The sequence below is a fragment of the Callorhinchus milii genome, unplaced genomic scaffold, assembly GCF_018977255.1.
Source record: "Callorhinchus milii isolate IMCB2004 unplaced genomic scaffold, IMCB_Cmil_1.0 Scaffold11, whole genome shotgun sequence".
Classification (NCBI taxonomy): Eukaryota; Metazoa; Chordata; class Chondrichthyes; order Chimaeriformes; family Callorhinchidae; genus Callorhinchus; species Callorhinchus milii.
In genome coordinates, this window is record NW_024704752.1 from 16,282,749 (window position 1) to 16,297,727 (window position 14,979).

A 14,979-nucleotide genomic window follows, 5' to 3' on the forward strand; every position below is an offset into this window, starting at 1 on the left:
CATTAAACACGAGTCATTGTTATTAAATACATTATTAAAGGGGTATGTGGGGTGGGGTGGGGTGGAAGGAAGGCCGATCGGGCATGTGATAATGAAATGGGATGAAATGTGTTAACTGAAATAAATCCGCGAGACTGACTGGACTTGTATCCGTTTGCACCAGCACGCAGCACGAATGGGAGGCCGAAAGCAATAACAATTCCTTGCGATGCAAAAGGAAAGCCACGATAAGAAAAGATATCGCAGGAGGCCCCACACACACACAAATACAGCCCAACCCACCCATCCCCACCCACTCGCTCCACTTTCAAATCCTGCCTAAAGACCTTTCCTTTTTGATTGTGCTTCCGGTCACCTCCTCCCCACCCACCCACCCACCCTCCTTCTCCCCCTGGCTGGCGGTGGGGGGGGTTGGGGACAGACTCCGCCACTGTCAAGTGCACTCCGGGACACTACCCCGGGTTGAAGGACGCTATATATAAAAGCAAGTCGTCGTTGTCATTGTTGTTGTGTTGTTGTTGATGATGTCGTCTCCCTGACTGCCCCCACCCCCTCCCCAATCCAGTACCAAGTCCAACAAATACTCTCGCCACCTCCCCAGCCCCCACCCTCACCCATCTCTGTGTGTGTGTGTGTGTTTGTGGGTGTGTGTGTGTGCGTACCCCTAAGTGTTTCTCCTGCCTGGAGAGGGGGCAGATGCCCGGTTATTTACTTGCCCGCTGCTCTCGGGGCGGTACTTGAGCCAGCAGATGACCCAGGTGACGACCACCGAGAACAGGGCCAGGATGCTGGCCACCGACAGGCAGATGGGGCCCACGGGCGACGCCGAGTTGCTGTAGTGGTTGACGAAGATCAGGCCGGTGAAGAGCAGGACCACCATGGAGAGGAACGAGAACACAACGCACACGCAGCCGGCGGTCAGGGCGGCCCGCTTGCAGTTCTGACAGCTCTCGTAAGGGGCCGGGGGTCCCGGGGACTGAGCCTGGGGGGGGACTCCAGCCGGGGAGGGGATGGGTATCTCGGGGGGTGGGGGGGGCTGCGCGGAGGCGCTGGGTACCCTCTGCGGCTGGTGATGGCGATGCTGTCGGGTGGGATGTTGTTGTTGCTGCTGCTGCTGTTGTTGTTGTTGCTGTTGTTGCTGTTGGTTGTGGCGATGCAGATGAGGGGTGGGGGGGAGGCTGTCCTGGGGCAAAGGGTCGGAGGTTGGCAGGTAGAGGGGGAAAGCCTCGGTGACCTTGGTGTTGTTGGGCAGGTTGTGGACACTGTGGTCGGGGACGGTGGTCCGGTGCCGGCAGACGGGGCAGCCGATCCTCCAGGGCCGGTCCTCCCGGAGGTGGAGGGTGGTCAGGCACTGCTCGCAGAACGTGTGGAGACACTCCAACATCTTGGGCGCCCGGCGCTCCAGGTCGAAGTAGTTGTAGCAGATCTTGCACTCGTATTCCTCGTAGGGCGCCTCGTCCGTTGCCTGTGCGTCAGCCTCTGCCATGACATCTTTCTTCTCCGTGAGACACACACACACACAGAGAGACAGAGAGAGACACACACACACAGAGACACACACACACACACACAGAGACACACACACACACACACAGACACACACACACACACAGACACACAGAGACACACACACACACAAAGACACACACACAGAGACACACACACACAGACAGAGACGCACAGAGACAGAGAGAGAGACACACACACAGACAGAGACACACAGAGACAGAGAGAGAGACACACACACACACACACAGACAGAGACACACAGAGACAGAGAGACAGAGAGAGACACACACACACACACACAGACCGAGACACACACACACACAGACAGAGACACACACACAGAAAGACACACACACACACAGAAAGACACACACACACAGAGACACACACACAGACAGAGAGACACACACACAGAGACACACACACACACAGACAGAGAGAGAGAGAGACAGAGAGAGAGAGGAAAAGGAAGAGAAAAAGAAAATCTGACGTTGTCTCAATCCCAAAGCTCCCAATAAATCACATCTCTCTCTCTTTCTCTCTGTCTCTTTCTCTTCCACCACCACCACCTCCCCCCCCACCCCCCGCCTCTCTTCTTTTCTGCCCCTCTCTTTCTCCTCCTTCCCCTCTTTCTTTGCCCCCCACCCTCTCTCTTTTATTTTCTCCCCCTCTCTCTTTCTCTAACCACCACCAACCCCAACCCCACCACCACCACCTCCCTCCCTCCCTCCCTCTCTCCCCTCCCTTCTCCCCTCTGCCTTTCTCTCTTTCTCTCCCACCCCTCTCTCTCTCTCCTCTCTCTCTCTTTTTCTCCCCTCTATACCTCCCCTTCTGTCAATACCGTCTGATAAGAAACCTTTCCTCGCCAGCCCTGGAATTAGAACTGTTCTTTTATTAATAGTAAAGCAACCACTTCGATCCACTCCCAAAAGGCGTTGAATGCTGATGATGTAATCTACTGACTCCCAATGCCAGATTTCTGAATCCTTCAGACCAAGAACTGGTCGCAGAAGGGAGGGGAGGGGTGGGGGGTGGGGAAGGGGGGGAGTGGGGATGGAGGATGGAGGATGGAGGGGGGAGAGAGAGAGATAGAGAGAAAATCCTATAACCTTTCTTTGTTATTTGTGGTTTCGTAGCTGTTCAAGGACACAGATGACAGACTTGCCTCCTGCTGGATCCCTGGTGGGAATGAAATAGAGAGAGAGAAAAAACACAACACACAGGGTCTGACCAGACAAATGGCAAAAGAGAAATCCAATTCGACCCAAGTTTTAATCGAGGAAACACTATTAAATACAGTGTGACATTCTACATTGCACAACGGTTTGGTAGATTCGCGGAGTAAACGTTACTTACTCGAGTCATTTCACGTTTGACTGTCTTGTCTTCCAGACCAACTATCGCACCAATAAGACGTGTATTTTCGATAAGACTGTGTCACGTTATGAATCTGCGCTTTGGGAACATTAGTGGAATGGGAAGCGGTGGTGTTCAGGTTGTCACAGCTTTCCCTATAAAAACATACTGTACCAATTGCGATTACCAGCGTTACATTGACATGTTTATGTACTCCACTCCTCTAAAGAAAGGAATTATGATTTCCTACTAGTAATTTCACACATTGGGGTATTCCTTGAACTCATTAGGGTTTTATCAGCTAAACTGAGTTGAGTGAATGAAGATGCACCACAGATGTCGCCAAAATACGTTTCCCATCACACCAGACAGGAGGCGCAGACACCTACTTTCCTGTTAAGAGAGAAAAAAAAAGCTTCATACCACCCACCACCTGTTCTGAGATATTACAGATTTCTTCGGCATTTTCTGGCACAATCTGTCGGTCTTTGATACGCTATTTGGACATTCTGGGTTTGTAGTTATCAGGAAACTCTGATAAAGAACAGACAGCAGCAAACAACATACATAAATAAGTATACAGTCCAGAGCCATCCCGAAATTGATCTCTACTAACAAATACTTGGGAGTCCCTTATGTAATTATTAGTCTTTGTCCTACAAAAAAGACATTTCTTCTGTGGAATTGATTATCGTAATATAATAATAATAATAATAATAATCCTTGCATTTGATATAGCGCTTTTCACGTCGGGAGGACGTCCCAAAGCGCTTCACAGAACACACTGTAAAGTGAATTGACTGTATATTTGTGGGCGAACGCGGCAGCCAATTGCGCACAGCAATGTCCCACAAACAGTCGTAGATTGAAAATGACCAATTAATTATTGTTTTTGGTTTTTGAAGGGATTATTATTAGGCTCTGTGTGGAGTAAGGAAACTTGCCCAAGGTTTCGCCCTCTGCCTGGAATTGAACTCAGGTCTCTCACTTGCAAAGCGAGTGCTCTAACCACTGAGCTACAGGACTCCACAGGACTCGTATATTCGACTATTCATCATACAGCTTATTTTAGTGCAAAAAAATGCAATTTGCCATTTTTTAAAACCGATCAGGATAATTTCTTTTGTATGAATGTACTGCATATTAAAATATTAATGCAGCGAGCTACTCATTTGTAAGAAAAATGCCTCTACAAGTAATGTGATCTTGATCTTAAAATAGTTCGAGGAAGAACAAGTACGATTTGCACCTCTTTTTAATAACTTGTATATACAGAGGGGAACACAGAGGGAAACATCTCAAAGCACTTCAGGAGATCATTAAGTAAGGGGGTAGGAGTAAGGTGACCGAAAGTATATTCCGATATAATGTTTTTCAAAACGGGGTGTGAAGCAGAGAGATTTGAGGGAAGTTGAGAGCGTAAGGGCATTGTGGTAGAAAGATTGGCTTTCAATCTTAGGATGGAGGGGAGAGGGAGGGATGGAGGCCTAAAATTAATGGAGGGGATGGAGAGAGATGAAAATCTTGAAGTTGATCGGCTGGTGGAGAGTGAGCAAATTAAGCCAGTCAAGGATGGGGGTGATGGCTACGGAGTTCAGTGTAGGAGAGGATAGGCTCTATGAAGTTCTGGATGAGATGAAACCAATGGAGAATGAAGTTAAGGAGGTTGGCGAGGAAAGCCTTTCAGATTTGGCCCAGAAGTGACGAAGATGTGAGTGAGAATTTGTGCTGGAATCAGGGTGAGATAGGAAAAGATATGAGTGATAGTCCACAGATGGAGGAAAACAGCTTTCGCAAAGATTGGATATAGAGTTTGAAAGAAAGCTCTGTGTTTTTTGTTGTTTTCTACCAGGATAAATCTTCATTTATGGTTTAGTGTCTGTCGTTCATAAGTTATTAGAAGTTATGATTGTGAGGACAAGAAACTATGTTTTCATTTGTACATGGCTGAATATGTTAATCATCCTTGCATTTGATATAGGACCTTATACAGGATTTCTACTGCAAAGTGTGTTGATGTGAAATGTAGTGATAGTGTATTTTCTGGGCAAATCTGCAGCCAATTTGCACAAAGCTGTGTCCCACAAACACCCATGAAGTGAATGACCAATTTTATCTGGAGCATAGTTGGCTATGAAATTGGAACTTGGTCTTTTTGAACAGTGACTTGGGATCTTTAACATCCACCTAAACATACAGTTGGCATCTCAGTTTAACATCTCATCCAAAGAATGGCAACTCCAACATCCAATTTGGTCCCTTGTGTCATTGGCCGCCAAATATATATATATATCAATCTGCCTTCATTTTTAGGTCAGGCTCTGTCATTCATAAGTATAAACTTGCGATCAGAGGCTGTGGTCATCCGACTTTTACAACGACCGCAAAATGTTTTTTTCTAACAAATCAAAAGTTGCAAATATAATTTTTGAAAACTTTTTAAAAACTTACTGCAACATGTTTGAAGCTGTGGGACCCATTTAATAAAAAAAAAATGCTGATTGCACTGTCATTCCCGGTCACAACGGACAGCATCCGATGCACAGTACCTCTTATGGGGTCAATTATCAGTGCAAAGCATTTCACTCGCAGTGTTGTTCTGCCGCACGATTCGGGTTGTGTCGATAAACCAGTGCAGGTTTGACAAAATAAAGACAAGGATAGCACTGCGTAACGTTTACGCAAACGGCTTCACAAATAACCCACCGCGAGCAACAAGGAAAGCCGGAAAGAATCCACAGAAATGAAACAAATCATATATTTTAAAATTATTATTTTTTTGGGTGAGAGGGAGAGGGAGGAGGAGTGGAGGAACAAATCCAATGCATTGTAAGCAGATTCGGGAAGTTTTGAATTCCTGCCAAAATGGGTGGACTTTAGGATCGAGGATCTTTTTGCTGTTCCTTCCCCCTTTGTGTGTGTGTGTGTGTGTGTGTGAAACCTGTTGATCCGGATTGCACAGCATTGGAAAGCGCTTCACCTTTGGTTTCGAAACGTAAGTCCCGTTTGATTTGGGTGGGGGGGGGATTGCGCTGTGAAAGATGATGGAGAGGTACGTCCAAAGGCTCCAGGACCCCCGTCTGGTCTCCCGCTTCCAGAGAGGCTGCGGGTTGTGCCCGCGGGACCCCCGGGCGGGGGCTCAGGGGGAGGGGAGGCGGAGGGATCAGGAAACCCCCCACAGCCCGAGGCGCTGCGGGAGTGGAAATGGGAGACACTGGTCCAACGGGTCCCTCCAGTGCAACGAGAGGCAGGAGGAGGGTGAGCCTGTGGGGAAGGTGAGCACCACTGCGGCATCTCACCATCCAGAGTTTGTCTTTTTTTCCCCCCTTCTCCTCCACACTGTGTATTATATATATATACACACACACACACACACACACAAGACAGAGGGCAGGACATTAACCTATAGGTTTCAATAAATAAATGATTCCTCCCTTCCCCTTCCCCTTCCTTGTTTTAACCGACTTACAATTGCTGACGTGTTGTTCTGGGAGGAACTCAGTGAATTAACCCAAGAAAAGTGGACTGTCCACTTTTCTCTGCGACCAAATACACACGTTAACTGACTATTCTCACTCGTGGTAAAGGCTGTGCCACTGCGGGAGAGGTGACTGGTCCCATTGGAAATGAGTTTAACGCAATGATAAAAAATAGTTGAAAGAAAGTAACGTACAGTGCCAAACCTTGGATCAAGGCAGGTCAGGTCACAGAACTACAAAATAAAGTGAATTTATTTAGTTAGTTTAGCTCTACACCTGCTGTGACCAAACTCCACACCATGGAGTTGCAAGCGAGAGACCTGAGTTCAATTCCAGGCAGAGGGCGAAACCTTGGGCAAGTTTCCTTACTCCACACAGAACCTAATAATAATCCCTCCAAAAAAAAACAATAATAAATTGGTCATTTTCAATCTACAACTGTTTGTGGGACATTGCTGTGCGCCATTGGCTGCCGCGTTCGCCCACAAATACACAGTCAATTCACTTTACAGTGTGTTCTGCGAAGCGCTTTGGGACGTCCTTCCGATTGTTATTATTATAATGTATAATGATAAGCATTTGGTGATTTACATACTCCCTACTGTAAGTCACATGCAAACTTGCCCGAAGGAATGTGGTGTAGAATTTCAGTGGCTTGTTTGAAGTGCGAGAACAACTGTGTGATTGCTGTGCTTCAGCCTGAACTTTGCTTGGATCCGTATCTACCTGCTTTAGGTGTTCATTTTTTAAAAAAAACGCAGCTGTCGTTGACCCCACTGAAACGAACGGTTAGACAACATTGATAAAGAAAATGCACATATATTTCCTGGAGTATTACAGGACATTTTGTAAATGCATTCCTAAACGTGCTCATTCACGACAACTTAGGTACTTAAATGTACACTTCAGGTGCTTAAAGCTAAAAATTAGTGGTGAAACTGGGCAAGTTGTTCATTCGTCTTATTACTCACGTATTATTTGCTTTTCGTACAGGAATAGTGAATCATCATCTGAGGAAAGGTTAATGTTTATTTGCCTCTAGATGTAGGAAACAGCGCCTTGTGGAGGATGTATTCAAAAGAACAGAAGGCCACCTTCAGTGTAAAATAAGGAGGAAAGGAAGCATTGATTAAAAAGAAAGAGAAGAAACAAAGATGTTAGGAGGAGAAAAAGGTCATTCAGCCCACTGAGGCTGCTCCTCCAGTACATTGACTTTCTGGTCCTGATCATCTCATGATACAGTATCGTGAATAACTGCAATGTTTTTGCGTCTATTACTTTGCTTGGTAGATTATTCAAGACATGCATCACGCTTTGAGAAACAATGCTTCACTGGCCAACAATTCTCATGATTCATAGGTTATTCGCTTTGCGCCTATTTGTGGAAACTTTTGAAAAGGAAATGAAGATGGGAAGTTCACAGAGTTTTGTACTTTTCTTTGCAGGAAAAGCCAAAATATATGGTGAAGAATTATTTTTTCTACTACCTGTTCCGATTCGCTGCTGCTCTGGGCCAAGAGATCTTTTACATCACTTTCCTTCCTTTCACCTACTGGAATTTTGACCCATTTGTAACTAGGAGACTGATCAGCATATGGGCAGTAAGTACTGCAATTTTTGTCATTATATCAATTTATGAATCAATGGCAATTTATGGAAATGTAGAAATTCAAGCATTAAGCTTTAGTGGTGCCTTAATTCTATTGGAATGTTTCCCCCACTGACTTGGCCAACAAAGTGCCAGATAAAATTGGGCATTCACTTCATGGCTGTTTGTAGGACATGTGTGCAAATTGACTACCACTTTTGCCTATAAAGTACACAATCGTTGCATGTTACAGTACATTCTTTGGAGTGTTTTGAAACATCTTCTTGACAGGAAAGGTACTATATATCGATGCATGGAAAGATATCATTATTATTTTACTTGTTGGTTCTGATTGGGAGGACGACAGTCGAGATGTGTGGCAATGAACTGGATACATGTTAGGATTTATTTTTCTCCCGCTTCTACCCTTCAATAAGTGCTGTTCCCTAACTGAGAAAGATGATTGACAAACCACTGCAGACCCCCTGACTGCAGTTAGAGTGAGAACCTTACCCTAGCATAATTTGTCAGATATTTCCTTACTTCTGTGTTGTAGGAACATATCCAATCTTCTTTCATTATTCACCTCCCTCCGACTGTGCAGACAAGATCAGGAACTCGATGTGTGCAGGATCACAATGTAAACTTGGATCCTATTTTGCAGTGGTGCTTTTAATATACCGCCTTAGGTTTAATAAATATTTAACTTCTAATGCACAAGAAATTTGGACAGATGTGCCAACACCAGTGCTTAAACTCTCGAGGTAAAATGATACTTCAGCAGAGACTCACTATGCCTGCAGTAATGCAACTGAATTTAAGAGGCCTACTAGCTGCTAGGGTTGTCTCTTCATTCTACGGAAAGGGATAATGTTACTCTTGGAACGAAACAATACATTTTCTTCCTTCACATCAAAGCATTAAAATTGGAATAATGAAAAGTGTTTGCGAGTGGGCTGATATTGCAAACAGCTTGATTTTCAGATCTACCAGCCTACCTCAAATCCACTGTGTGCACACATCCATCTGCCGTTGCTAAATTATTTCAAAATGTGGGAACATTCAAAATTCAAACAGGGCACTTGATTTCATGTCTCACAAGCAGGTTATATCATGGATGAGGTTTGCGTGTGATAACTTCATTGGTACATTGCTGTCTTTCATATAACACCATAACAGTACATCATAGTGCATCGCTTCACCAATTGTACAACAAACCATATGCTACTGATAATAATCCTTGCATTTGATATAACACCTTATCACATCTTCAGCGTATCTCAAAGTGCTTCACAGAATCTGAGTGAATTAATTGTATATTTTGTGGGTGAAATGCGGCAGCCAATTGCATACAGGAGCATCTGACAAACAATCACGGATTTAGTGACCAAATTATTGTTATTATGTTTTCCAAAGGGATTATTAGCCCCGGAAAAGTGATCCGCCAATCGACTAACAACCAGGTTCCTACTTAGTGCTAGGCAAACAGAAGCATGCGGAGTAAAGAAATTTGCCTGATGTTTCACCCTACCCGGGAATCGAACCCGGGTCCTCTCGCTTGCGACACGAGTGCTCTAACCAATACGCCTCAGGACTCCATAAGAAACAGTATATTCAGCAGAATCTAGATACAAAAACAATATTAGATCAACACACAAAATTCCATTGTCTCTTTTGTATCCTATTATAAGGAACTACTGAAAGAAGGATCAATGATCCAGGAAAATGCACCATCAAAATTAACCATAATAAGCCCCTTTGGTATTCCATTGAAATAAAATCTCCTTAGAAATGCTTCACCATATAGGATATTTGCTTACAACAAATTGTCTACAATATTGCCTGTTTCAATTAATAATTAAAGCGTTATCTGTCATACCAGTGATATTTATATCCATTAAACTTCCTTAGGTTTTAGTTACATATTTTATTATGTTTGGTGGTGCATCCCAAGATTCAAATAAACCCATCCAACACACTGTTCCTCCTTGTATCATCACCCTGCTAATGTTAAAACCTGTCACACTACATCCTGTCTTTACCTAAACCTCAAAACAATGGATCTTTCTATCTCCCTCAGTCTTCCTTTCCACTTGCAATTTTTTTTTAAAAAAATCAAAAAATTAATTAATTTCATCCTTGGCATTGATATGTACTATGGAACTTGGCTTTCACCTGGGTTGCTTAATTTCATAGAAGAATCTGTTTAAAACAAAATACCTGCTAACTTTCCCAGCACAGCAAGAGTTCTTAATGAAATGAGTCTGAAGCAGTTTCAATTGAGTTCAAAGGAGCAAAGTAGGCATCACCTTTGCTTTTGAAAACTGAATCTCTCTGCATAAAATTCACTGATATATAAACCCCTTTATGTGGAGGTAATTATGGACAGTAACGTTTATTTTTGGGGAAAAAAAACTGTTTTGTGGAACTCAGTGTACACAGTGCCACGTGACAGTTGGGTGTTCAAGCAGAGTGACAGGAATCAGGTTCAAATCCCAAACATAGGAAAATGTGAAATTGAATATTTGAGTGAACGCTAAACTTGCAAACACTGTACAGTGAGAAGTATCTGATTTCATGCAGGCACTTCTCCACCCATTCAAGAGGATGGTTTGCATCCACCACATAGCAAAAGCCTTTGTGACAGCACAAAACCACACACACACAGCTGATCTTTTATTAATATAGATGAATAGAGAACTGAATCAATGAGCACAGTCTGCCAATTTATAAAAGTCTGCAAAGGGAGCTACTTTTTGATACTTTTGCTTTAATGAAAATAGCAGTGTTTGTGCCAAGGCCTGCTCAGTGAGTCACACGATATTTGGTTAGAAGGCAGAAGTCAATACCGTCTTGGCTGCCTCCATTCTGGTGCAGTCAAGTGGCTTTGCGAGCTGCTGCAGGTACCTATAGTGTAGCTACAGTCTCAAAGTCACAGTAGCTTAGTGGACTTGACCTTTTCAGTATGATTTTTTCTGCAGCCATACAACTTTACCTTCAAACGCAACAGAATTAATGCTTTTTTTGCAGCTTATTCAAAGGTTACGCTTTGACCGACATTCTGCAATGTCATTTGCCTGGACCTTCTTTTTGTTATTTTATCAATTTTCTAGTATTTCTCAACAGATTCACATCTCAGTACTCACACACATTGCTGCTCAGGATGAGCAGGAAGCAGTTGCATGTGGAAATCATCAAAACCCTACAGTAGTGTGTAAGTGGTGGCATTATATTAACAAAGCTGACAATATCACCTATGCACACTCAAATTCAAGTGATACCATAACACAAAACATAGGTTTGATACTGAGTAATGTAAACCATGTTTGGTGCACTCAACCCTGTCATAATATATTATTCGAATAACTTAATTTCCTTCATGTAACAGTAGCAGCATGTTCTCACACACACGCACACACACACACACACACACACACACAGTATATCTGAAGTTACACAGCCTCACAGATAATAGAGAAAAATATTTTCTGGTACGAGACAGAGAACACCACCAGATAAAATATTTTCTCTCTAATACTACCTGAAGATATTCAAACTTTTTCAGAGTATGAGCAGAGAACAGCAGCCTGTGTACACAACCAGCACTTTCCTAAAGTTGACAGAAGCTTAAATATCTTCATAACAGATGTCACCAGGAAGGTGTGGTTTTTCTTTTTAAAGAAAAAGAAAACAGGTCAGGTTCCTTCATTCTATGCTCAAATGTTGGACAAAATAACTGGTTCAACTGTAGGGCACTGCAGATTTAACAGTCAACAAAAGCATTGTGTACGAGAGGTGAAACACAAAAACGCGCTGCTGAACAACAATGCAATAAATCTGGTGGCACAGTGTGATTGAAGTGTTCATTCCCTTGGGTGAAATCAAATCTACTGATAAGTAGAAGAGAAGGAATGCAGTGCAAATGATAAAATAGATCAACGATACAAATTTGGCATCATCCCTTGTTCTATATGATGCAAACGGCTAGCAACCTGTGCCAACTAAATAATTTTGTATTTTAACAGATTTTTAAACTTTTTTGATTTAATTTGATGCCTAAGTTTTCGGTTAAATGAGCTCAACTAACTGGCAAAAGACATCAGTGAGAGTTTTTGCATATAGAGTATGTCGTTGGTAAGATGGTTATGTATTTAAACATGGAACGTGGCAAATCTTTTAAGAAACAAAATTAAAGCAGTCACTGTGCAAATATTAGTATAGTTTTGTGAACAAAAATGCCCAAATCAAGCAATGTCAGCAGGAAGAGCACATGTTACACGCTGCTTAGCAGAAAGTAGGAACCTGCTTGCTAGTCAATTGGCGGATCGCTTTCCGGGGGTAATAATCCCTCAATCTCACTCAATCCACGACTGAAATGCGCAATTGGCTGTTACATTCCGTCCACAAAACACAGTCACTACACTTTACAGTATATCCTGTGAAGCGCTTTGAGATGTCTCGACGACGCGATAAGGCGCTATATCAAATGCAAGGAATATATATAATATATATTACATGAAAAAAGTAATTAACTAGCACAATGTACTTTCATGAGTCACTGAAGCGTACATCTTTGTTCTACAGATTGTTATGTACATTGGACAGGCTTCCAAAGACATCCTTAAATGGCCCCGTCCATCCTCGCCACCAGTGGTGAAATTGGAAACAAGAGTTGATGCTGAATATGGCATGCCATCCACCCATGCCATGGCAGCTACCGCCATCTCTTTCACATTCCTAATCTCTACAATGTACAGGTACAAGGTAAGAATAAACACTTTACAGCAACACACAAGAATCTTTAGAAGACATAAGCAAATGCACGCAACCAAAATAAAAGTGCAGATACTTTGAAAACATGGGACATTGACGAACTGGATGGTTGTAGGAGTCTATTATCAGTGGTCAAGTTGAGAACAATTACCCAGAACCGGGTAATTCAGAACACTATTGACAATTATTGTCATTTAGACATGAGGATCCCTTCAAGTGAAATCGACAACCGTATCAATTTATAAATGGTTGAACTAGTTCTTAAACAGGCACATCGTCACTCTCTGTACCAATGTTGATCATCTCTCATATTGAATCATGTTTATTTGTTTTTACATGTAATGGTTTTGCGCCTGCTTTACAATCCAGTAACATTTTTCTTTTAATATTTTGGTCACTGTGCAATGTATTACATGACAGTCACCTCTGATCAATTAGTTACTGTGTGTGAAATTTGCCTATTGTGAATGGTCTATTTCACTCTTGTTTTATTGTCCTGATTTACAGTATCCATTTGTGTTAGGACTGGTGACTGCTGCAATTATGTCTACTCTGGTTTCTCTTAGTCGAATCTACACAGGAATGCACACTGTACTGGTAAGAATTAATCTCTTAATTAAAATCTACCATTTTTTCTCTTTCTGGAACTGGTTTACTGCACGCTACACTATTAAAAGTTGAGAAATCTTGACGATTACATTGATCAGAAATGTCTCGTTGCAAGTAAATTTAACATGTTTACCTTACCAATGCCCTTTCATTTCATTTACATCTATTTTCAGGATGTCATCTGTGGAGTCCTCATTACTGGTGTGATCATCACTCTTACGTACCCTTTCTGGAATATTCTAGACAACCTACAGTTAACCAGTTCTCTAACGCCGATCATTGCAGTGGTGCTGACGTTTACCTTGAGTTATACCTATCCAGCATTAGACCATTACAGCCCAACCAGGGGGGATACAACCATTATCCTTGGTGGGGCAGCAGGAAGTACAGTTGGCTGTTGGCTGAACTATCAATACGGTAAAACATACGAACCTGAGGGAATGCTCCCATTTGAAATACCATCTGTAACTTTGGACATAATGTTCCTGGCTGTCGTTCGCTTCCTCACCGGGGTCTTCATTCTTTTCCTCACTCGCCAAGTCATCAAAACTCTTTCCCTCAAAGCTCTGTGTGCTTGGTTTGATATTCCAATACGGGACACAGAAGCCAGGAAAAGACTAGAGATCGAAGTGCCATATAAATTTGTGACATACTCATCCATTGGCTTCAACGCAACAGCAGTAGTGCCTTTACTGTTTCAATTCTTAGGACTACTCTGACCATTGCAAGCAGTCATCGCCAGATAATAATATAATAATAATGCTTGTTTGATATAGCTCCTTATCATGTTGTCGAGACATCTCAAAGATTAGTTCAGATGGTGTCTGAGGTGTGGTTTGCTGACCACCCACCCAAATTAATGAAGACCTACCAAAAAAACATTTCTTGCAAACTTCTTAGTTACTATTTCCCCCCATCTGGTCACCGACATGAATCAGCTCTAGCCGTGAGCAGGTGGCCAGCCCCAGGTCTCTGGCAGCTATGCAATTAGCTTTGACTAGGATAACCATGTGTGGCCTGGGATTATGTTCCCTCTAAATTATACTTTTTCTTGCAAGGAAAGCATCATGAGGTGCTCATGTTAGAACCTCCGCAGTGTGAAAATCTGGGAGTGAACCCATGGCCAATCACTCTTTAACACTGCAGGTTGAGATTCCAAATTCCCCCTCACTGCTCTTCCAACAGCTTCGTTTGTTGTATCTCAGTACTCTACTATAGGAGAGTAAACCAGTAATCTGAAATGTTTTCTCAGGGGTATTGAATCAGGGATTTTTTGCACCGAAATATTTTTAAAATTTAATACTGTATTTACACCAGTGTATGATGTGTCCATTGAAGTGTCACTTGCATCAATAATAATGGTTGTACCCCCCCCTCCCTTGACACCTTCAAGACCATCTCAAGACCCTCCTCTTCGACCGTGCTTTCGATCTCCCTCCTTCCCCACCTGCCCTCCACCCTCCCCGCCCCCAACCCTCAGCTCGGGTCCGTAACTCTGTCTGTCCAGCACCTTGGGATATCTTCCTGACGTGAAAGGCGCTTTACAAATGTAAATTTTGTTGGTGGTGTTGTTGATAGTTTCATTAAATGAAAAGGATCACTGTGGCAAAGTAAAATTCCAATTTTGTTTCTATTCTTTGCATTGGACCAGCAAGCTAAGTTTAC

General features: G+C 42.9%; 2 protein-coding genes across 4 annotated transcripts; one reads left to right on the forward strand and one right to left on the reverse strand.

The window, feature by feature from the left end:
• Window positions 1–515: 515 nt before the first annotated feature.
• LOC103176343 (RING finger protein 224) lies at window positions 516–3,084 on the reverse strand. 2 transcript variants are annotated; one of them, XM_042339347.1, is made up of 3 exons: window positions 2,866–3,084; window positions 1,162–1,495; window positions 516–1,053 (listed from the first exon to the last, which is right to left on the reverse strand). In XM_042339347.1, exons 1-3 carry the CDS (start codon window positions 2,872–2,874, stop codon window positions 665–667), a joined length of 732 nt encoding a protein of 243 aa, XP_042195281.1. In that variant the 5' UTR covers window positions 2,875–3,084; the 3' UTR covers window positions 516–664. The 2 variants fall into 2 exon arrangements, 1 of the variants encoding a protein (XP_042195281.1); XR_006085395.1 differs by lacking the exons at window positions 516–1,053; window positions 1,162–1,495 and adding an exon at window positions 2,621–2,688.
• Window positions 3,085–5,789: 2,705 nt separating this feature from the next.
• On the forward strand, window positions 5,790–14,930 carry sgpp2 (sphingosine-1-phosphate phosphatase 2). Of its 2 annotated transcripts, none has more exons than XM_042339065.1 (5): window positions 5,790–5,860; window positions 7,790–7,945; window positions 12,517–12,696; window positions 13,213–13,302; window positions 13,488–14,930. In XM_042339065.1, the coding sequence occupies exons 2-5, from the start codon at window positions 7,805–7,807 to the stop codon at window positions 14,031–14,033; spliced, it is 957 nt and encodes a 318-aa protein (XP_042194999.1). In that variant the 5' UTR covers window positions 5,790–5,860; window positions 7,790–7,804; the 3' UTR covers window positions 14,034–14,930. The 2 variants fall into 2 exon arrangements, with proteins under 2 accessions (XP_042194999.1, XP_042195000.1); XM_042339066.1 differs by lacking the exon at window positions 5,790–5,860 and adding an exon at window positions 6,005–6,140.
• The last annotated feature ends 49 nt before the right edge of the window (window positions 14,931–14,979 follow it).